The following is a 24,581-nucleotide window of genomic DNA, read 5'->3' as shown; positions in this document are numbered from 1 at the left end:
ACATGTTACACAAAATAACCATCAACTATTATACAGAAATACTGGAGTTGATAGCGAAGTGATGATGATGATGAAAGATGATTTTAGTAGAAAAGGTAACTTATTCTGTTTTAAATTATTCAAATAATGGGACTATGTTATAGTCCCATTATTTCATAATGGGAAAATTCTACAACATCTCTGACTACAGTGTTAAATATTATCAATGATTTCCATTCAACCAAATCTGACAGTTTGAAGTGTATCTCACTCTTGTTGATGGTTTGATACAATGCCCTTGATACTGTATCAAAATGGTAGTTCTGTGTGATACACACTTCCCATGATACAGTATCAAATCGATGGATCTGTTTGATACACTACCCTTGATACAATATCGAAACGGTAGATGTGTTGCACATTTTTTCAGACAGTTCAAGTTTCTTGTTTGATGATTCCCAGTTCACTGAGGAGAACTTGGACCTCTTCTGTCATTCTGCCTTCCTCGACGTCTTTCACAGAAGCTCGATACTGGAAAAAAGAGAGTAAACAATATAAATAAAGGGGAAAATAGAAAAAAAGTTTAGGGACTTTTTCTACTGAATGAAGATACTTTACACTTTGTCTCTTTTCTATTTAGGGCTATTTGTAATCTCAGTAACCTTTTTTGAATTATTTTATCACAACATAAAAAATAATTCAAAAAAGGGTACTGAGATTTGTATTTACTTTACACTTTACTTATACGTTACATTAAATAACCGTCAACTATTATACAGAAATACTGGAGTTGAAAGTAAAGTGGTCAAAGAGTAGAGACATTTCTTTACAGAGTTTCAAGAATTTGGTATTTTGAATACCAGAAAAAATTTACCGTTATTACAAAATATCAGACAAAGTTACCACAGTGACTAGTAGCATAGAAACCAGATGTAGTGTTTCAATATTTGTTTATGCTTGTAAGGATATCATAAAGCTAATCTTATGCAGTTTATTGACATCAGTTTTTTGTTGATTACCAAAAAATACATTGAATAATTTGAGTTTTGTTGGTTACAAAGCATTACAGTTTTGTTCAGTTGATTACCAAAGGTCATCATATTATTTTCTACAACTTATTTTGTATTTTTCTACATAACCTACAGTATATTTGGACGATTTGTGACAAAATCAGGAAATTGAAGAAGTTTTGGGCAATAGCCTGTTTTTTCTTTTCCGACTATTGTATTGTTCGCTCTATCTAATAAATAAATAAATAAATAAATAAATAAATATATTATTTTCTATAACTACAACAAATTTATATTATTCTCCAACTATTAAGAAGGTATTCTGAGTTGAGCTAGAGTAACTCAGTTAAATTGAACTTACTTTATCAAGTTCCCTCCTGAGAAGCATGACAGCTTTTTCTCGTTCCGTGACTAATTCTTCCAAATATTGGTAACGAAGTTTCTTCCTGGCCCTACATTCCCTGGCACTCTGTCTACTTCTCTCTGGAATATAGAAAAAACGTCATACAACTCAGAAACATTTGAAATAATTGAGAAAACATGTTCATAATTTGATTGTATGGAAACAGATTTTGTGGTATTTCTCCATAATTGAAAGAATAAGACATTGAAATTGTCATTAGCTGATTCAGCTCAGCTAAAGATGTGGCAGGTGTTGCTATGAAACCATGGTTATGTAATATTCAAATCGATAGGCACAGCCCATGCAGGGACCTTCCTCCTATTTAACAGCTATTAGTAATTTATTTACAGTAATAATAGTCATTAATGTAACAGTCATAGTTTGTAGTCGTGGTCATGTATTTTTTTAGAAATACTTTATATAGTCAGTTATGTTATAATGCTGTGAATATTTTAAGTTATATTGCTGTATATAACATGTATTGTGTTTGTTTTATGAGGAAAGAAAGTTTGATTTGATTTGAGTTTGATTTTGAACAAATATAGTGGCATTGACAATATAAATGTTTTATTCTTTCAAAACATGTTCACCTAAATACATAAATTCGAATACTTGGTACAAAGACTATGGTGAAGCATCCAGCACACAAGGACATTGGCTACTAAGGGAACTCGGAATTGGAAATGTCCGGAACTCAAATGAGCATGACATTTTCAATTCCGCTCTCCCGTAGTAGCTAGTCGACGCTACTAATGTCCCTTACCTACTTGATACTTGAATTCTTCGTGCTTGACCGGGAGAACCGGAAAGACTGTGTCAGGGAGTTCAGGGGGTCACCCCTCAAACTCTGGAATGGCGGCAGTTCGTGTTTGAGTATAAGGGCTCATCCACTAGTTCTGCCAATGAGTATAATGGCCGTTTTATTAGGTGTTCCTTCAATATCTGCTTGAATTTTCTGGCTTCGCAATTTTTTTATATATTCAGGGAGTTGATTATACAGTCGCAGTGCTGATATTTCAAAACTTTTTGAGTTGCATCGAGCTACATCCAAGTCTGCCGCGTGTCGATTGTTATAGGTATGTATGTTGCTTCTCTTTGTCATGTTGTTTGCTTTATCCTTTATGAATAGAAGTGAGCAGAGCACATAGTGGCTAAAGATTGTAAGTACTCTCAGACCGTGAATCCCCATTGATTGGGAAGAAATTTGACAATTCCCAGGTCAACGACCATGGAGAAGACTACAACAAGTAACAAGTAAGTAACAGCTTTTTGAATAGTGGCCTGCAGTGTGCCAGGTGGTCAGAGAATGTGATTATTCTAATGGCCTTTTTTTGTAGCAATAGCATATATCTGAGTTGGCTGAAGCATGTCCCCAGAGAAGGATTCCGTATGTTATGTGACTGTGGAACAGCGAATAGTATGCTGTCATCAAGTATTCTAGAGTGACAACATACCTTAGTTTTTTAGGAGATGTACAACGTGATTAATAGATCTCAATCAAACTACATATGACAATGCGAAAGGTTCTAATGGAAAATGAAATATGAATGACATACGAATATGTTCCCATATATTGCAAGCGATAAATTGATTAAAAAACTAATAAAATACCAACCAAGTTTCGCTTTAACGTCCATTTTGTCAGCCGATCGCCTCCCAGGTTTTCTTCCTCTACGTGGACCTTCTTTTGCTTCTTGAGCTTGTTCCTGAAAAATTCAAAGTCAAATTTATTTTTCGACAAACAGACAAAACTTACGTAGGAGGCTACAACAAACAATCTAGAAAAAGGTACAATGAATATCTATTTGTCTAAGATATTTACTGTACTAGAGACTGAACACAACATAAACAAAGAGTCAACAAATGAAACATAACTCATAGCCACATTTATGCCACAGATTTCGTTGATTGAAATTAAGTGATAACATTTATTGAAAAAAATATCCATAAAACAGGAGTACCGTACCCACAAGAGGGAGAGGGTTCGGATGAAGACTGCGTGTTTGAAATCATGGGGAGTTGAGGGGGTGTTAGAGGGCATCTGAATCAATTTATGGGGAGACTCAGAAAGTGATAGAAACTTAATTGATTACATAAAACTTATATTTGGTAGATATAATATTTATCATTAACATAATATCGAAGTGAGTAATGTAGTCAACACATTCAACAAATTATCATGTTGATTTCAACTAAGTTCATTTGTAGTTACAAGCTGGATAAACAACATGGATATATTCCTCCATGTTTTAAAATTAGAATCAGGAAGTAAAAATATACACTAACAGAATGATTGATTTAACAAAACCCTTTGTTTTGGTTTTAGGTTATGTTGTGATACAATGTCTTGTGACTATTTTTCAAAGTTTGACGCATTTCTTTAAAAATGTTCTAATTTTTGAAACAAATAACAGGATGTTAAATATAATAATAGATTTTATGTTGATTGACAAAACAAAACTGACCTTGACTTTGGCAAAAACAAACATCATGCTTAGAAAATAAATTACTTACAGGTTCTTCCAAGTCCTGATTCATGATAAACGATTCATCAAAGTCCATCATCTTGGATAGATTTTTGATACCAATCGAGATAAAGTTATAGTTGATATCACTTCAATTTAAAATAATAAAATTGTCACGTTGATAATGAGAAGATTGGATGTTTTGGGTTGTCTTGTTTACTTCTGCTTGTGTGAATTCTGCTGAGAAAATAAGAATTGCCAACAGAACAGCTCAAACCAGATGTTCCTGAATCATTACGTAATCAGGAAAAATTAATATATTTTGAGCTACTGGAAATGAACTCATTTGATACATTATCCCTTATCAATCATAAAACAAAACGTAATGTTCATTTTATAAATTTCAAAATTCCAACTCCATTCAAAGTACAAAGATAAATACAAGAAACGGATTGAAAGACAAGCGGCAATTTCAAATCTTGACTGCTAGACTTCTTTCTAATAATAAAGCGGGGTTTTTTGAATGTGCGTTAAATTTATTGCAATATATTTTATTTTCTTAAGCACTAGATTGAATTAGTGTTTTTATATATTCTTGTCATACAATTTTACACCTTAAATTTCTTGGTTATTTCACTCCTCCCAATAGAGCTCGGCCGGGCACTCTACTCTAGACTCTCTCGTTGTATGGTCAAGTGTGCGGACGGCAATAAAATTATTTGATTGTTCGGTACTTTGGTTGTGCGAAAATTGAATGAATGTGGTATATTGGTGCGTGAGTGTAAAAAAAATGATGCCAAAACCCTATGCTCTGCCGACTGAAGTACATCCGTAGACAAATCGGTGAGTCCTTTCAAATTATTACTTACTTGTTACTTGTTGTAGCCTTCTCCATGGTCGTTGACCTGGGAATTGTCAAATTTCTTCCAAATCAATGGGGATTTACGGTCTATGATGCTGGTATGTGTGGTCATCTATGTACTCTGTCAGTGTATAGTAGGGTCTCACGGTTAGGTACCTAGTTTTTCAGACTTCTAGCAAAGACACCGTAGTTGTAGATTACAGCACACGATAAAGTCAGTTCAAATAAATTCAAAATCCAAATATTCTTCATTCTATAAAAAATGCAAAGGTTAAAATTGTAATAAAGACTATGTTTCACTGGAATACCCCTACAAGACTATTCGTCTGAGTGTAGGGGATGTATTTACCACATCTTCTATTCTAATGTGCTGTCATGGCTATGACCAATTCATTTTTGAAGTGTATAGAATAATAAATTTTCATGTCATCTCAGATCAATTGCTATCATGGAGTCAATGATCAATATTATATTGTACTAGACACTAGATCAAAATTAACAACGTATTGATTGGTTGAAAATAGTATAGGATTGACTGTCTAATTTTATACTACACTATGAGTAACTTGCTGGGTATATCATCATAGATAATAGACCAGCAGAGTGAATGTTCTCATATAGAATTATCTAGCCAGTCAAAGCTCTACACAATAAGCCTAACTTACCTGGAAAAGCATATCACCCTATTTTGGAATAAGTGTCTTTGTATGGACAGACTGTCCCACCATGTTTTAAGTCAATTATTGAATAAAATTCCTCATAGATAATCCTATGCTTAATTTAATCATAGAAAAAGCATAATATCTGTAACCTGTTTTATTATTCTAAGATTTCCTGGTAGAAAATTATTCTCCACCATCGAAAAGATTTGTCTGGTTACCAGTAGATATATCAAATCTATTCTAAATAAAAGTTAATCTAGGGTGAATGAAGCAACTTCGTACAAATTTGAAAATAAATTTATTGAATCGATAACAATATAGAACTCTTTCATAGAAATGTTAATGATATAACTTCTAATCAATCAATATTTGGCACATTTTTACATCCAATTCTTTCAATAAATTATTTTTATATAAGTCTACACATCGAGAAATACTTTAGACCTTGAAGTAAATCCAAATTAATACTACGGTACTAACTCACTTGATATTGACATGTGATGAATTTATAAAGTTTTAGTTGATTGAAACTATAATGAAATTCAAATCAGTAAAGATTAAAGCTGCGTAATCATGGACAAATAATATTTAATTCCTATTCAAAGCACAAGCATTAAGAAATTGAATGGATTCAAGTGATTTTCAATCAATATTATGCCTTCATGGTCTCTTATAGTGTTATTTTATATTCGTTTTTACTCATTAGCAGGCCACTTCAACGGATGTTTAGTATTATTCCATAATGGATTTTATAGATTAGTAGAAACTTTACAACCTCTTCTTATAAACTAAAACTAGTTTTATTTTTGAATGAAACAAACATTTTTGAAGGTTAGTTAACAATTATTCACTTGTTCTGATTATATTTGTACAATTTGAAGTCATGTAGCCAGTCAACTGAATTGTAATGAGGAAAATCCTAAAGCTGCGTTTACACCAAAGCTATTAACAAAATGTTTATTTCTCCGTCCTTATAGATTCTATTAGATTGAACATAACTCACCGTAAACATGATGAACATATGTGTTTGTCAAGTTCTGTTCAATCTAATAGAATCTATAAGGACGGAAAAATAAGCATTTTGCTAATAACTTTGGTGTAACGCAGCTTGAGGTTTGTGTTACAAAAGAAAGACAATGTACGCATTTTTCAAACAACATTTTCAAGTTTTTAAGAATAATCTTTACAACAATGAAGCCCCTATCTCATTTTCTCCTGCATCTATTTTCCTCATATTCATTAGGCTCTTCTCTCTTCAATAAATAGCACATCGAATTTTTTATATAAATATTATTGTGAAACCTGATTATTTAAATAATTCGTATTTTAGAGCTGTACATAACATACGGTATTTATAATTCAACTCATATTCGGTGACTCAGATTTACAAAATACATTATTAATTATTTTCAAAACCTTTATTATATCCCAATGTTAAACAAGATATAACTTCTCTCAGATTGGCACCATTATTAAAATAGTTATTATAAAAATAATTATTGTTTAAGGAAACAGTCACTTACAGCTCTAATCAACCATCCAGTAACAATAATTTTTATTGTTAAAACGTTTATTTTAAAACAATAATGCCATCATTCCAATTCTGTATTTAATCACAATCATTCTAGTAACTCACTATTCACTCCCCATTTATTTTAAAATTAATACTTTTGTTACTGTAATTACATTTTTCAATTACAGTCTATTATTCATCTCATCCAATCTTCTCTAATGACTAGCAAAGACTAGAAAAAATTGCTGAAGATAGGCAGCTCATCTTCAACAAGCAATAATATTAGTATTTTTACCATGAAAAATACCAGACGAAAATAGTTTGTCTACCATTATCTACGCTTACTCTCCTTAGTAGATCAACATGCTCAATTTCATATGAACATAGAATTCTATTCATTTAAAATCTTACATGAAATAAAGATAGCATTTGTTTTATAAAATAGAATCCTCTCGATGGTTTGAATACATTAGACATATTTTCAATCACTTTTACAAGAGTTCATAGTTTTTTTGAAACCATTAGAATTAGGCCAACCAGAATTTCTCTGAAACCATCAATGTTGAGTGTTTTTCCCTCAAACAAGTATAGAATAATTATTTTCAATCATGCTTCTTGATATCGGAAATCTCTTTGAAAAATACTCTCTCATATAAATATATATGATTATTATTGAATGAAAATTCTAATTAAATGCTGTGAATCACCCCGAAGACTTCTGCTACTGCAAATATTGCATATTATATTTCAGTTAACAGAAATGACAACAGCTAGATGGAAATTCGATGAGCGCTACTATCCAAAAATTATTTATTAAAATTATCTAAAAACATTTGCAGTAGCAGAAGTCTTCGGGGTAATTTACATTATTCAATTAGGATTTTCACTCAATAATAATTATTATTCATTGATTCGCATTTGAACAAATGCAATGTCTCATTACTTTCCATCTCTTATAATATGTTCAAATTTCTTATTACTTCTAAAACACAAATTTTTTAAACACATAAAATCTCGGATACAGTAAATCTTTCTTCCGTTCCACAAAAGGAGAAAACGATTCTTCAAACATTGAAAATTCTTTTCCAGTTGATATTCATAATAAAATTTGAATCTGAAGAGGTATTGAACCTGTTTCTATATCCTACCATCTTTTCTTTCCCAGCCGCCTGACCACACTCCAATTTCATAAAATCAAAGAATAATATTTTTAATAAACAAATATCTAAAACAAACCACAACTATTCCTATGTACCCTCTTTCCCTCCCCCGCTGACTGACCAAAACCCGAGCAGCAACTTTTGTTCTGACTTAGCAGACTGTTAGCACTAGACCTCGCCTCGCTTCTATTCTGCAGACAACCCTCCGAAACAGAGGAAGCCACCCTCGAAGAACACGCTTCGTGATTTGTTGACATCCTGAACATGCTGGGGAACTCGCTTTCACACAGGTAGTTATCCTCGGGAATTCCTCCAGGAGATGGTCTCTGACCCCGAGAGAAACTCGGGTCCTCTGGTGAAGGTTTAGTTGGTTTTTGACCCCTAACATCGTCTGGAGAAAGTTTACTAGGGGTTTTACATTGGGAAATGTCGTCAAGACCTCCTGGGGAAGGTTTACTGGGTCTTCGACATTGGAAGCTGTCTCCCATACCTCCAGTAGAGGGTTTTCTAGGGCTTCTACATTGGGAAATGTCGTCAAGACCTCCTGGGGAGGGTTTACTAGGTTTCCCACATGGAAAGTTGTCTTCCATACCTCCTGCAGAGGGTTTTCTAGGTTTCCCACATACAAAATTGTCTTCCAATCCTCCTGGAGAGGGTTTACTAGGTTTCCCACATGGGAAGTTGTCTTCCATACCTCCTGCAGAGGGTTTTCTAGGTTTCCCACATACAAAATTGTCTTCCAATCCTCCTGGAGAGGGTTTACTAACTCTCCCACATTGAAAATGGTCTTCAAGACCTCCAGGAGAGGGTTTACTAGGTCTCCCACATTGTAAATGATCTTCAACACCTCCAGGAGAGGGTTTATTAGGTCTCCCACATTGTAAATGATCTTCAACACCTCCAGGAGAAGGTTTGCTGGGTCCTCCACATTGGAAACTATCTTCAAGATCTCCAGGAGAAGGTTTACTAGCTCTCCTACACTGAAAACCATCTTCAACAGCCCCCACAGAGGCTCTACTAGCCCTTCTACAGCTTGCTTCACACAGAAAAACATCCTCAACTCGTCCCAGAGAAGGTCTCCTACATGATGTGGTTTCACAGAGAAAGTTGTCTTCCGAGGCAGGTCGCGAGATGATATCATTATGGTGATCTTCGAAGCATTCACAATCAGTGGTGGTTTGTGTCATGGTCTCCAAGGGTGGAACAATGGGGGAGGTTTCCTTGTCCTTGTGCTGCGGAAAGCGGAGAAAACAGTCGCTCTTGAATTCTCGATTGTGACAGGGTGTCGCATGTTGGCTGCCTGTTAGCATCATCAGGATGGAGTCGGCTCTTGTGTCTGGAACATCTAATTAACATGAAACTCACATAAGATACGAGCAATTCGAATGTGGAAACTTTGAGAAAATAGAGATCAGTAGGTTGTAGGTATTATAGATTTACAACTGTGAGACAACTGAGTTAAATTATTGTGAGTGATAAATTTGAACTTGAGAAAAAGAAAGAAGAATTGGATTTCAAATACTCAAAAATGTACTGGTTATTGGGGAGAAATTCAAGCCTTTCAACCTACAATAGATTATTATTGTATAGACAGATTCTTCGGCCTGTGTGGTTGTATGGCATCCAGCTGTGGGGCTGTGCAAGGAAAAGTAACACTATCCAGAAATTCCAGAACAAGGTATTGAGGAATGCTGTCAATGCTCCATACTTTGTCAGAAACTCGGACCTCCACAGGGACCTGCAGTTGGAACAAGGTAGTCGATGTAATGATCACAAAGGCTGCCAGAAACCATGAAGAGACTACATAATCATCAGAACATCCAAGCTCTACACCTCATTGACAACTCTACTACAGTCAGGAAGAAGCGTACAGATCTCGTATAAATGTAGCATAGTGTTAGTGAGTGATACTGAAAGTAACAGTGCATGGGCATTGCCCAATAATTAGACTGTGAAGGAGTGATATACCCTTTTAGTGTCTGGTGAATAATAGTAGAATTTTATAACAGAAAAATATTTCAGAAAAATCTATATATATGAAAGCGAAATGGCACTCACTCACTCACTCACTCACTCACTCACTCACTCGCATAACTAAAAATCTACCGGACCAAAAACGTTCAAATTTGGTAGGTATGTTCAGTTGGCCCATTAGAGGCGCACTAAGAAATCTTTTGGCAATATTTTAACTCTAAGGGTTGTTTTTAAGGGTTTAAAGTTCGTCTCTTAGCATGTATATTCTTCTTCTCCCAATCTCTTAATTATAATTGAAATTTCCATATCATATGTTACTATAGAACTATAATCTAGATAGAGTACCTCTTCGAAACAGTTGTTAACTGGCAACTAAATTAATAATTTGTCAGGTTGGCATTAAGTTGAGTTGACTTTGTTAGGTTGGCACCAAGTTGAAGATTAAATGCATTTATCGCGGAAAGATTGATTGGGCACTGCTACTTCAATCCTGGGAATATTATATTACTAGCCGTCAGGCTCGCTTCGCTCGCCATATCCGTTTAGTCAGACGTTTAGTCTGGACCCCGACTGGATTGTTCTAACATATGATAAAATGCTCAAATAAAAAATGCAGGCGAGCGAAGCGAGCCTGCTGATCTCATTCTTGGACGATCCAGTCGAGGGGTCCAGGGGGCGGAGCCCCCTGGCTAGACGGATATGGCGAGCGAAGCGAGCCTGACGGCTAGTATAATATAATAATAATTATACTGAGTGGATATACCTTTCCATTCGCCACAGATAGTCTTCAGAGGCGACCCCTCAATAGACCTGCGACTGAGTCCCTGGAAAGTGACGGGTGAATAACCTCTGGAACGTTCCTCGACGATGCCCGTTATAGTGTCAGCACTTTTCTCCCATTCGGGTGGTTCGTTGTCGTTCGGAAGACTCTGCACTTTTCTGGAAAGCGGCGTTCTCCATTCCCGCTTTTCCAGCCAGTAGGTTTTCATCGCTCCTGGAAAAACGGGTTTCAAAGTTTGTTGTCAATAATATTTTCGCCACACTGTACAGAAAGCAGCTGTTTTCCAGTCCCTACATAGATCTGAAAGACATAGTTTGCAGACGACTCTCATCTGAAGTCAGAACAGGTTTCTTTCCGGCTAAGGCTGGAAAGAGTACTCTTTCCGGCCACTAAATTTCAAGTGTGCTAAAACAGCTGATCAAAAAACTTTTCATTATTTGAGTTTATTATTCAATAATTAAAACATTCATAATAATATCATCTTATTATCATTTGAAAGAATAAAAAAGTATAAACTCAACCTCCCACATGATTGAACATAATCTTTTAGGTTATTCAGACAAATCAGAATAAAAAATAAAAATACTTGGACAATTTCCTGATATTCAGATTAACTCAGATTTGCTAGAGCTATGACCTTCCACTTTTGCTTTCGGAAGTGCTTAATAAACAATTATTCTCATAATATACATTGTTTATTTTTCTGTGTGGCGAAAAATAGCCTTTGCACCAATGTTTTTCCGGCTCGAAATCGATTTTCAAGTCCGAGGCCTAAAGTCTCATTTTCGGCCCTAGGTGCGAAATATACTATTTCCAAACCTCACCTATTCATTGCTCCTGAAGGGAAAAACATCTTTAAAAGTAAGTAAATGCGTTAATAATTTACTGTATATCAAATATAAAAAAATCATTCAGCTAGTTCTCATTGCTCCTGGAGAAGCAATTTGTAGAGAAACTACTCTACAAATTGTTGAAGAATATGATATTTTAAAATTAGAAATAGAGTGGAAAGGAAGCTGGAAAAGTGTAATATAGTAGCCCAATTTTCTAAAAATGTTTCAGATTTGGTTTTTTGCTTACAACTTCTAAATGGTTCATTGTAGGTCAATTAAGGTGGTGTAGACGAGGAAATTTTTTGGAGGAGGAGGACGAGGTGGGTGAGAAGGAGTTGTACCAGAAGGAGGTGTAGGAGAAGGAGGTGTAGGAGAAGGAGGTGTAGGAGAAGGAGGTGTAGGAGAAGGAGGTGTAGGAGAAGGAGGAGGAGGAGGAGAAAGAGGAAGCATCCTTCTTGACAACCTTTGTGACAGTCGAAGGTTTCATATCATAATGTCTCAAGTGAATTTTGAATAACAAGTCGAGAGTTATGTGACCTACCTTTGCCCTTGACCTGTATCTCGCCACGTTCCCTGACATGGTAGTTGGAAGGCAGGAGGTCCCGGGTGGACTGCGAGATGTGTATCTTCATGGCCTCGCTGGTAGACTCCATGCGGGAGGCGGTGTTCACCGAGTCGCCGAACAGACAGTAGCGCGGCATTTTGAGGCCCACTATCCCCGCCACCACGGCACCCGAGTGGATGCCCACTCTGATCTGCAGGTGCGAGCCTAGGGTGCAACCCCGAAAACATATAAAAAACGTTGAGATGCGTACTGAACTCGCAATAGATAGGATTCTCTCTGTGTAGTCTAGGTGTTCTTTCTGTGTGTCTCTTAAGCTGCGTTTACACCAAAGTTATTAACAAAATGTTTATTTTATTTTATTCAATTCTTCACGTAAAAATCACAAAAGCAGAGCTAGGCTCTAGTGATGTGTGAAATGTCATTTAATTATTCAAAATGGGAAAAAGAAAGAGAAAAAAAAACATGAATGTGGATCACTTATAGACCCACTGTCATACCCCAACCCAAGGCAAACCAACTATTACATAAATAGAACACTAGCAGTGACCATACTATATTGGCAAATCATGTAGAGGCTATCTTCTCAAAAAATTCCTCAACTTTATAGGGACACATACCTATGAGAATGGTTTTTAATTTTTTCTTAAATAAACCAGGAGTAGCACTTTCCTTGACTATCTGTGGTAGGACATTGTAAACTTTGATGCCCATGTAATAAGGGCCCTTCTCCAAGAGAGTCAGCCTTTGCTCTGGATACCTGAGTCCCCTGAATCGCGTGTTATATAAATGCGCCACTTGTCTCTCCTGGAAACGGTCCTTATTTCTAAAAACAAATAGAGCTAACTCTAAGACATAAACTGCCGGGGCTGTAAGGAGGGAAATAGTTAATAGCTTGATTCTTATAGATTCTATTAGTTTGAACGGCACTTGACAAACACAAGTTCATCATGTGTATGATAAGTTATGTTTAATCTAATAGAATCAATAAGGATTAAGTTATTAACATTTTGTTATAACATTTTGTTAATAACTTTGGTGTAAACGCAGCTTTAAGCTGCGTAACGATTTGAGCGCCATGAACACGCGCATTCCAATTTTCATCGGCTTATTATATCTGTAACTTAATGTTTCTGTACAAATACAGATACAACAAGCATAACATCAGCTGATGAAAATTGGAATGCGTGTGTTCATTGCGCTCAAATCTTTAGGCAGCATAAGAGACGCACAGAAAGAACACCTTGACAACACAGAGAGAGCTCGATCTATCGCGAGTTCAGTTGCTGTCTACTTAACTAATAATTTATTTTGTGTTGACCTGCATAAGGACTTATGCACCACAAACACACACATTTGAGTGAACATTGTGAACTGTTATTCATGTGCCGATCAATTAAAAGGGGTATGAGTCATTACTTATACATGCACACAAGCGCAAACTTTATGTTATTGTTGACCTCCTATCCATGAGTCAAATATATATATATATATATATATTATATATATATATATATATATATAATATATAAAAATGTACAGTACGCGTCCGTAGTTTTGCGCTTCCGTGACTTTGAAACGGTATATAGGCAAAGTATGGTTTGTGGGGTAATATAAACGGCTTTGCAAAAACATCAGGCTTCAGAGACCCTAGATCCCTAGATGAGGAAGCTCCCTACACACAGAGATTCTCCATGAATGAGAGAGTTGCAACGTATCACCAACAATGCAAAGAGCATGTTGTACGAATCTCAGCTGATAGGCTGTGTTGTGCAAAATGGACGTAACTCCTTGTGTATCTTTTTCTCGTTGCTATTGAGAAGATACGAAATAGAATCTGTTGCTTATGGAAAGATAAATTTTCAAAAATGTTCGATGTTTTTTAATTGGTAGTATTGTAGTCCAGTGGTCCTCCGCCGATAGGCAAAGCTACAGGACTCGAACTGTAGAGACAAACATGAATATGTGATCTCAAGTGATCTCAGTGCATCAAGCGACTAAAGTGCAACTTTATTCCTTGAAAATGTAATGTTTAAACGGTTTGAATGTAGAGATTACTGACCAGTAGATGGGTCCTTGAGATCAGTGATCGCCTCCACCATATCCAGCGCCATGTCGCACACCTTCTCGGCATGGTTGGCTTCACCCAAATCAGGCGCTCCAGACACCACCATGTAGGCGTCGCCGATCGTCTCCACCTGGCGACAAACACCATCCTTGCCAGGCCACAGTCCGCGACGCGCAAACACCTTTGCGCATGCGCACAATCAACAACAGTCAGGCATGCAACAGTGCGCCAAACCAAACAAAATGATGTGGTGAAAATAATATTGATGATGTGGTTGCATGGCTACAGTTATGAAAATGGATAGGGTTTCAATAAGGATAAGGAGGAATAGGAGTAATGTAGGGAGTGGACAATTGATAAAAAAGAAGAAGAGGACAGGATGAGGAGGAGAAGAAGAATAAGGAGAAGAAAAAGTAGAAGCCAGGAGGAGGAGAAGACGAAGAAAAAGAAGAAGAGCAAGAACAAGAAGAAGAAGAAGTAGTAGAAGCCAGGAGGATGAAAAGAAGAAAGAGGAGACGAGGAAGAAGAAGAAGAAGAAGTAGAAGCCAGGAGAGAAGAGGAAGAAGCCTGGAGGAGAAGAGGAAGAAGAAGCAGATGAAGAAATATGAGTGGTGTTGATGAGAATGGAAATGAGAATGACAACAGGGAGATAAAAGAAGCAGAAGATGCGGGTGAACGGGGGGAGAAAGGAGAGGGGCAAATAGAAGAAGCATGATATCGTTTCACACTCATGGTGCTGACTACAACATGCATAAAGATAAGTTCAGCATATAGTATAATAAAATCCAATTAGTTATTTGTGCAACTAGTGCGCAAAGTAACAGTTTGCTGCACCGAAAGAAACGTCTACTACGGAATGGTTTGTTGAGTGAAGTAGAGGAACTCTGCGCACGTATTTCACATTTAGTTTTTCCTACAGTTACCATTGAATATGAAAAGTGGGTAATTATGGATAAAATTTCCTGAAATGCATCAAATGTTTTGCTGTGTAATTTTATTATTGATAAAAACCTTAATTTATTGTCAAATTGAATGTAGTATGTGTGTTTGAATGGCGAGGCGGCTGTGTGGTGTGTGCTGTGTGGCACTGTGCTGTCGCTGTCCTCCATTATAATATCTAATTAATGCTGTGCTCGGTGTGCTTCGTTACACCTCTGCTCACTATAGCAGCCCAGTCACTGTTACCAACTTCATTTTGATTTTGCTGCACTGGTGCTCCATATAACCTACATGCATAACCAACATGCATAAAGATAAGTTCAGCATATAGTATAATAAAATCCAATTAGTTATTTGTGCAACTAGTGCGCAAAGTACCAATTTTGCGTTGCCATGTTGCAAATCTGGAGTGAGAAAAAAAATTTCCCGCACTAGAGCGGAAAAGTGATTCTTTGCGTTCTGTAATTAGTGCAGGAATGGCCACTTTTCAAGGTAACTGTAGGGAAAATATATTATTATAACTACTGAAGACATCAACAAACCCACGCAAAGTTTCAACAACATACTTTGCTATACAAAATATAATTTCCTCTATATTTCCACAATAATATTCACAGTTGTGGAAACGTTATTGTTCCACAGTGAAAATAAATACTGTTATAGTTTCATAAGAAGTTGGATTGTATTCTAGAATATGATTGAAATAAAATAGAACTCATCTAGAACACTTTCATATTTTACTGATGCATTACATGCTTTGACTCATGAGAACCTTTTTATAAGAGTGTACTGGATGACTCATAATTTATTCAAGGTAAAAGTGAATTCGTATGGCTTTTGTTGGTGGGGAGTCCCTTTCGGGAAGGTCCCACCGCCTGAATATATAATTTAAGCCTTACAACTGTCATACTTCACAGCCGGGACCGACAATAACGTGCCCATCCGACAGCACGGGAGTGATCTGGTTAAAAAACTTTTGGGTTGTGTGAGGGGGTTTGAACCCGGGATCGCTATGATGCTACGCAAGCACTCTATCCACTAGACCATGGTTCACTCCAAAGTACTAACTGTGAAGAAACATTTATTGCATAAAAACAATTGTAATATTTCTTTATCAAAGACTGAACACAGCTTTCAATGGGATACACATTCAAAAATTTACTGTAATAATTATTGTATTTCAATAAACATAATGATATTAATGATTGTATTCTGATAAAATAATTAAGGACTGGAAATTTTGTGAAGTGACCAACTACAGACTTGTCCTTTTGGACTATGTGTAATCTCATCTGATTTGGGAGAGGAATAGCACAAGGTTACCTTATTTTTCTCTTCCTCTCCTTTGATGATGTACTTATGTATGAATCAATAAAGAATGAAGAATAAAGAATAAAACATAGCTAATGGTTGTAACAATTACCTTGTAACGTGATTTCTCTCAGTGAGAGTGTCAAATATGGAGTACATTGCATTCAGCATAGACACCACTTCCATTGGAGTGATTCTGCTGCAAATCTCGGTGAATGTCACTATGTCGGAGAATGTATGACACACTGTCAAACATCTGTAATGAAAGAACCTAAAATGTTATTGTTTCGTAAGATGTTGGATTGTACTAGTATTATACAGTCTGATCAAACGAATTTAGAATGAATGTACCGGGTGCAGCAGCAAAACTTCCTTTTTTAAGTGATCGCCATTCAGTCAACTGATGTCTCAGTAGAGCGAATTTGGTCTTGTTAGAGAGGTCAGACCATAAAGTTTTCTTCATGATGATCTTCATTTCATGCATACAAGATGGTAATGTGCAGGAACTTTTGAACGTGACTTCAATTGAGGGAATACTTAAAGGACGCCTCATCATAATTAGAGTGATTTGGAGGGCCAGTCCGATCTCCTGATTTGAACCCTGTAATTTTCTTCTATGGGGGTTTTTGTAATCCCTTGTTTCTGTGAACCGTCCAAGGACCCTACAAGATTTGAAGACCAATATCAGGAAGAAATTGCTAATATAACGCCTGCATGCTGGCAGGAGTCATGACAAACGCCAGTAATCGGTTCAGGGGGACGTCACCTACCTTATTTGATATTCAAAACAATTTGAAACACAACTTTACATATGTGTTCACATTACAAAAAAAAATATAACTTTTTACTTTCCTTGCCCTATTACCATAGGTAAGGAAGTATCGCTTTCCGAAAAAAAATAAGGTACCCCAATTTCTGAATTTCTATACGTTTCAAGGTCCATTGAGTCCGAAAAAGGGTTTTTGGGTATGGCCTGTGTGTCTGTGTGTGTGTGTGTCTGTGTTGTGTGTGTGTGTGTGTGTGTGTGTGTGTGTGTATGAGTGTATGTGCGTCAGTGTACACGATATCTCATCTCCCAGTTAACGGAATGACTTGAAATTATTTGGAACGTAAGGTCCTTACACTATAAGGATCCGACCGACAATTTCGATCAAATGCAATCCAAGATGGCGGCTAAAATGGCGAAAATGTTGTCAAAAACAGGGTTTTACGCGATTTTCTCGAAAACGCCTCCAACGATTTTGATCAAATTCACACCTGGAATGATCATTGATAAGCTCCATCAACTGCAACAATGTCCTATATATGTAGAAATTTCAGGAGCTCCGCCCCATCCATCAAAGTTTGATCTTAGATTCTCAATTATCAGCCTTCATATACAATTTGAACAAAAAATTTCAAGTGGAAAAGATCGAGCATGAAAATCTCTGCAATTAAATGTCCAGTAAATTTTCACATAAATGAAAATAAGCTTGAAATTCGAGAAAATGTGATTATTAAATTGCAAACTGTTGGCAACTGTTGGTTCTATGAATGATTCACTACGAAGAGATAGCAGACTTCGTGTGTCTCCAACATTATTGACCTATCACCAGCTGTCTCATATCTTTGAATAGTTGACTTGAGATGCGCGAGTAAACTAGCGTCAGGTGATCAATTTTCATAACGGCAAGGAAAGTTGTGTGAGTGCGGCAGTGCGCCACACCAGATTTTTGATCTATACAAAAAGTTTTATCTTCTTTTGGAAAAGGAAGTTCGCTGTGCTCTCTGTATTTCCAAAATGAATGTATTTGAATGGTAAAGTTTCCAGTTGTTTAGTTTTTAAGTAGACTCTTGCAGAGCACGGGTTACCTGCTAGATCTAAATAAAACGACTTCAATGTCCAGTAAGGCAACGAATATTTACTTAATTAAGAGAACAAAATCAAAAATCCTTACCTGACAAGTATCAATAGGATTCTCTCCCAGTCTCAACGATCAGCCACTTGTTCGGTATCATCTGGTACAAAAGTTCGTCGGTTCTTCTCATTTCCTCATCGAGTTTCTCATGGATTCTTCCAGTTTTTTCGACTTTTGCTGCTCCTGATCAAGTGCTAGTTTCAATTCTACCGATTGCTGTGTGCCAGCTAGCATCAGGTCCCTGTTGATAAAAATTGAATAATACAAACTAATCTTCCTTCAGAAAATTTGACTGATTGTTGTGTTAGCATGAGGTCTTGTTGGTAATAATCGGATATATTTTCAGGAAACAAAACTTGACAATAACTCTTATAACTCTTATTCAAAAATATGTAACATACAGAGCCTCTCAAAAATACAGGCAGAGATGCTAAACCCTGATGGTAAGAGAAGAGAATCGGACAAAAATGAGGTCCTTTTGATAATTATTAATCTTATTCATTTTCATAATTCATGGAACATACAACCTTGGAAATATAATTTAGTACACATAGCAAAATGGTATGAATCACAATACAAGACCAGAGGAAGAAAAGATCTAGTATTGAGATTCTGTAACTTTTCAAATTCACAAAAACTTATACATGAACCTCTCTCAAGCTTTCAATGCTGTACCTGAGAATAAGAAGCTACACACATCATTTTTGAACTCAGCACAATGACACACATCGATTTTTGAACGTACGTCTTTTTCCGTCCTTATAAATTCTATCGGATTTAACATGAATATTTTCAAGTTCCGTTCAATTGATAAAAATCATAAGGACGGCAAAAAAATCGTACATCCAAAGATCGAGGTGTGTATCCTGGCTTAAGGCATTTTTCCTTTACATTCATTTGAATTCAATTAAAAATTTTTGTTGTAGAGTCTTATTATTCAAATTCTTTATTCAATTCAAATTCTTTATTCAAAAAAAAAAAAAATAATATACAATCAAATGCATTCCAAAAATCAAATACAATATTGTTTCCTAATTTCTAATATGTGTTCCCTATAGGCTACCCTGTGTGGGGACACTTGAATATATATAATAAAATTTATATACAAAATTAAATATTATATCATGAAGAACATAATAATTGAATATGGTATTATATTGAAATAAATCAATATGTCAATATTTATAATCATTCTTGCACACATTCATACGCACACACATTCACATATGCGCACACATTCATACGCACACACATACACACACACACACACAACACACACCCACACACACAAACACACACACCACACACCACACACACACCACACACACACACACTTACACAAAACTTAAAACTATGTACGGAGTGGTTGCTGTTTTTTTTCATATTTAGTTCAATTTTATTCATAGTTAACGTTTCGTTTTTTTTCAAAGTGCTGATGTAATTATACCATAAATGAATGCGTTTTGAAGAAAGATACAGATTGAAATTTGATACTGTCTTACTGTTTACGCATACCGGACGGGATTTGTGAGTTCAATGATCTTTGATTGTTGCAGTGTTCATGTCGTGTAATGTGTAAATTATACTAAATTTAGACCTATATTAATTTAGTAAAAAAATCATTCGGGTTGTCTAGTTGTAAAATGAATTTCTTGATTTTTTTCTAAATAACTGACGTGACGTTATTTTCCTTGTTGTTACTGGAAGTGAATTGAATATTTTTATAGCTATGTATTTGAAGTGTCGTCTGGAATGTTCTAATCTTGGTTTTGGGAGGTTAATGTCCTGTGAATTCCTGAGGTTTATTCTTCTCTCATCTGTTGAATATCGAAATTATTTTCAGCTAAATCCAGCAATGCTTTGAATAGAAAAGAATGTCTCACTGATAATATTGACAGTTCTCTGAAGAGCATCATTGAACTATATTGTTTAGGTTTATTACAAATTATTTTTAATATATGTTTCTGACCAGTAATCACAGGTTTAATATGAACATTGTATGCACTCCCATAGCATATTATTCCATAATTTATTCTAGAACCAATAATTGCATGGTATAATTGTAACAATACTTCTTTTGGACATAACTGTCTGAGGTAATAGAACTTCCTTATGTATACAAATAACTCATTTTTTATCTTCTGTACATGATCTGACCAAGTGAGCCTACTATCCAATATGAGGCCCAGATATTTAACTGTACGTGCTGTTTTATAGTTTCACAGTTACACAATATATTATTCACCTGTTGCGCACAATCTAATTTATGGAAGTAAATACTAGTTAACTCCTGATCCGTGTTTTGAAGATTAAATTGTATTATATTAGATTTGTCTGTGTTGATAGTTAATTTATTTTCGCAAAACCACCACCTAAGGTGCTTAAGATCCATTTCTAATTTATTTTTAAGTTCTTGATTTGTTTTGGCCGAATAAAATATAACTGTATCGTCTGCAAAAGATGTAATCTTTCCCTGTAAGTCACCATCCGTCAAATCGTTAATAAAGACCAGGAATAAAGTACTTGATAACACTGATCCTTGAGGAATACCTATGGTAATGTCCCCGGGTTCACTCAACGTATCGTTAATTCTGACCCTTTGACTCCTATTAGATAGGTAGCATCTTAACCAATCATTGGCAATTCCTCTTACTCCTGATAAATCAAGTTTTTTTAGAAGCATGTTTTATCAATTGCATCATATGCTTTAGATATATCAAGAAACAGAGCTGCACACTTATTATTAACACTAAAACTGTCATTTATTTTTGAAATGAGATTTTTAATTGCCGCTTCTGTACTTCTTCCTTCACGGAAACCATATTGGTTATCACTAAAAAAGTTATTATTTTTATAAAAAGTTTTCAAGTCTAATCTTGAATATTTTTCTAAAATCTTGGAAAAAACGGTAAAAGTGAAATTGGGCGGAACTGATCTATGTTTTTACAATTTGGCTTTTTAGGAATAGGTATAACTACGCTGTGTTTGAACATGCTTGGGATTTTCCTTTGGCAATACTCAGGTTAATTAGATCGGTTAATTTGTTCAAATAATTCATGTAAGTTTTTTTAATCATGCTTGTGCTTATCCCATCTACACCTGGCGAAGATTTATTTTTCAATTTTCTTATTGTACTTGCTACTTCCTCCGGATTTGTAGGGTGGAGAAAAATTGAATTGTTGGAGAATTGTATGGAAACCTTATTTTTGATATTCTAGCAGACTCTTCCCTGGTTTGCAATGTGGTTGTTCTAATTCATCATTCATTTTATTCACAACATTTAGAAAATAAGAATTAAACGAATTAGAAATTTTATTACTATCATGTATGCTATTTCCCTGCTCATCAACAATCAGTTTTAGTGGTTCTTTATTTTTTTTCAATCCTATTAACGCGTCAATTGTTTTCCACGTCTTTCTAATGTTTCCCTGGCTTTCTCTAAACAGTTTTGAATAATAATATTGTTTTCTTTCTCTCAGTTCATTACGTAAGTTATTTTTGAATGTATTGTATATTTGTTTTAAGTCGTCATTATTAGGTGTTTGATAACATTCTTGTATAACTCATTTCTTAAGTTTATTTGCTTGATCAGATAACTATTTATCCATGGCGACCTATATTTCTGTGTCAAGTTATTTTCTAAAAGAAGATTTTCTTGTGAATCTTTGATAGCGCTTTTTAAAATGTCAATGAAATTTTCCCATCCCTCATCAACTGATACTGCTGGTATTTCTCTATCCCAATCAATCGATGATAAAATATTATTCAACTTCCGGTAATTGATTAGGCATATTTTTTATAATTTGTATCTGCTTCTTCGTTGGATCTCTTCAATCCTTCAACTTTAAGTATGATTGTACTGTGATCAGTTATATCTAAATGTAGTATTTCTGGAATTAGATTAATTTTATTCAGTTTTGTTCTATTTTTGCCGGATTTTAAGTAAAGATGATCTATTAAAGAGTTGGAAAATCGGGACCTATGAGTGTAATCAGTATTGAGTGATTCAAATCCAAAACTATTCATTAAATATTTGTAATCGTCAATAATTCTGGTGTTCTGAAAAAGATCTATATTTATATCTCCCGTGAAAAAGAAAGGGACCTCATTGTTTTCGTTAATATTAAATATTTCTTCTAAGTACAAGGTTAATTCGTTAAGAAATATTTTGGGTGAGTTTGATTGCAACCTGTAAGCAGCCAACAACTGAAATTCAAATTATTATATGAACAAGATATATGTACACAGTCCGCTGAAATAAAAACTATTGTCTTTGTTTTGAACGTTATCTCACTGCTTATATAAACCAAAGTTCCTCCTGCTCTGTAGTTATGATTGAAATTACCATGTACGGAATAGCCCTCTATATGATATAAGTCTATTTCATTCTCTAGTATCCATATTTCTGTCAAGACTATTATTAGCGGGTTGTTTTCTAATTTCCTCATTTGCACTAAGAATAAATCGAAATTACTTCGCAGACTGCGTATATTTTGATGAATAATTAGTGTTTCTCTGCTACTTATCTCTGATGACATTTTTATTTACGGTACTGACACTGTTATTTTCTTGGTTACCTGGCTGCTTAGATGCACTTATCACGCTCAACTTTTTCACTTGTTCACTGTTCTTGAGTTCAATAACTGGTGTTCCGTCTTCTTTCTAGCTAGAATCTTCCCTTCCTTGATCCATAGGTATTTGATGTCGCCTCTTTTGAAGATCTCTCTCGCCATGGTGAAATCCTTCTTCGCGTAGGTGCTAGACTTTCATTCACATAGACTGGATGGTCCGTTGTTTCTCCCATCTGCTTTGTAGAAAACTGCCTCGTAACTTTCCTTTTATTCAATATTACTTGTTTGTCTGTTCTACGAACGAACTTGACAACGATTGGTGGAGGTAGGTTTTCATTTCGTTGTTTAAGTCTGTGACAAATGTCGATTGCATCTGCTTTATTTGTGTCCTAATGCTTCGCTCATTCTACAAATGATTTCTGTTACATCTTCATCCTGTTTTTTGGGTATACCATTTATTTCCAGCATGTTCGATCTTGAGTATTGTTCCATACCTCGACGCGTTCCTTCAGTTCTGCATTTTCTTTCCTGAGGCTAGCTACTTCTGTTGAAAGCTTATCGATGTTGATGAGGCATGTGCTAATTTGCTTGTTTTGTTCATCAAACTTCTTATTTATGTCGAAGCTGTCTTATTATGAAGTAGAAGAATTTTTAAAAAATGTTAATACTATGACAATTCAATTTGCCTGTATATTATTGACTGTCGTGATTTTGTAAGTATTTTGTGAATGCTGGTGAATTTCGACTGTTGTAATAATCTCGACGATCCCAGAGCCTTCTACAATAGAATAATTTAATCAAACATTTCTCTAATGAACTCACCGATGAAGTGTGCATTGAAAGATCGTTTATGTAAAGCCCTGTGGTGACAAGAGCATTGAGATCTGGCATCACTGGAGTTCCCAGATACATCATCATACTACCCCCAGTATCATGTAGATAATTGACCTTGAAAAATAACAGAATTTGAATGAGTAACATTAAAGAGAAGCAAGTCTCCGCACATGACAGTATAACTCAATTTTCTGTATTTTGTTCTTGAAAATAGTTTTCATATTTTCGTGTTACTGATTCTCAATACTATGTTCTTCCATTCTTCTAAAGTAATCCATTTGAATTCAATAGTTACTAAGGCAAGGCGCACACCAGTTAGTCAATACAAGACATGATCAGACATATTCAGTCACAATACTTCACATAGCTGCTCATGAAGACATGTCTAATTGCAATGACTAATCAGTGTGAGTTACTTCATAAGCAACAATGTGAAGTATTGTGACTAAGCGTGTCTGATCATGTCTTGTCTTTTCTTGACTAACTGGTGTGCGCCTAGCCTGAGTGTTCTTTATTGGTTGTTGTCGAACCGCTCACCTTATTTGGAATACTTGGGGCGTGTCTTGTCTTGGCCAATGGCAGTAGAGCTCAGCCTTTATTGGTCAACATCTACTGGCCAATCGTAGGGCTTCACCCACACTATATATAGCCTACTTCTGCTCGATGTTCAAGCTTTCAGTTTAAATTGATAATGGTGTAACAAATGAAACTATTGAATTTTGTTGTCAATATTCGCAGTGGAGGAAGTTCTCTGAG

The 24,581-nt window shown here is 35.5% G+C and overlaps 1 protein-coding gene and 1 pseudogene across 1 annotated transcript; both read right to left on the bottom strand.

Moving 5' to 3' along the window:
- Positions 1-407: 407 nt before the first annotated feature.
- On the bottom strand, positions 408-4,087 carry LOC111058849 (REPTOR-binding partner). The gene is made up of 4 exons (XM_022346427.2): positions 3,907-4,087; positions 3,008-3,098; positions 1,351-1,472; positions 408-510 (listed from the first exon to the last, which is right to left on the bottom strand). The coding sequence occupies exons 1-4, from the start codon at positions 3,955-3,957 to the stop codon at positions 415-417; spliced, it is 360 nt and encodes a 119-aa protein (XP_022202119.1). The 5' UTR covers positions 3,958-4,087; the 3' UTR covers positions 408-414.
- A 3,563-nt stretch (positions 4,088-7,650) lies between these two features.
- Positions 7,651-23,909, bottom strand: LOC111058853 (annotated as a pseudogene).
- Between the last annotated feature and the right edge of the window lie 672 nt (positions 23,910-24,581).

This window comes from Nilaparvata lugens, chromosome 12, assembly GCF_014356525.2.
Source record: "Nilaparvata lugens isolate BPH chromosome 12, ASM1435652v1, whole genome shotgun sequence".
Classification (NCBI taxonomy): domain Eukaryota; kingdom Metazoa; phylum Arthropoda; class Insecta; order Hemiptera; family Delphacidae; genus Nilaparvata; species Nilaparvata lugens.
Note: the sequence above shows the minus strand (reverse complement) of the source record. Positions and strands in the feature narration are given on the sequence as shown.

What these genes read in the sequence shown, in the direction of transcription:
- LOC111058849 (XM_022346427.2), bottom strand. Translation starts at nt 3,957, where the DNA reads ATGATGGACTTTGATGAATCGTTTATCATGAATCAGGACTTGGAAGAA. An exon ending in GGACGTTAAAGCGAAACTTG is followed by an intron (nt 1,473 to 3,007) that starts GTTGGTATTTTA and finishes TCTATATTCCAG; the next exon opens with AGAGAAGTAGACAGAGTGCC. An exon ending in TCAGGAGGGAACTTGATAAA is followed by an intron (nt 511 to 1,350) that starts GTAAGTTCAATT and finishes TCTTTTTTCCAG; the next exon opens with TATCGAGCTTCTGTGAAAGA.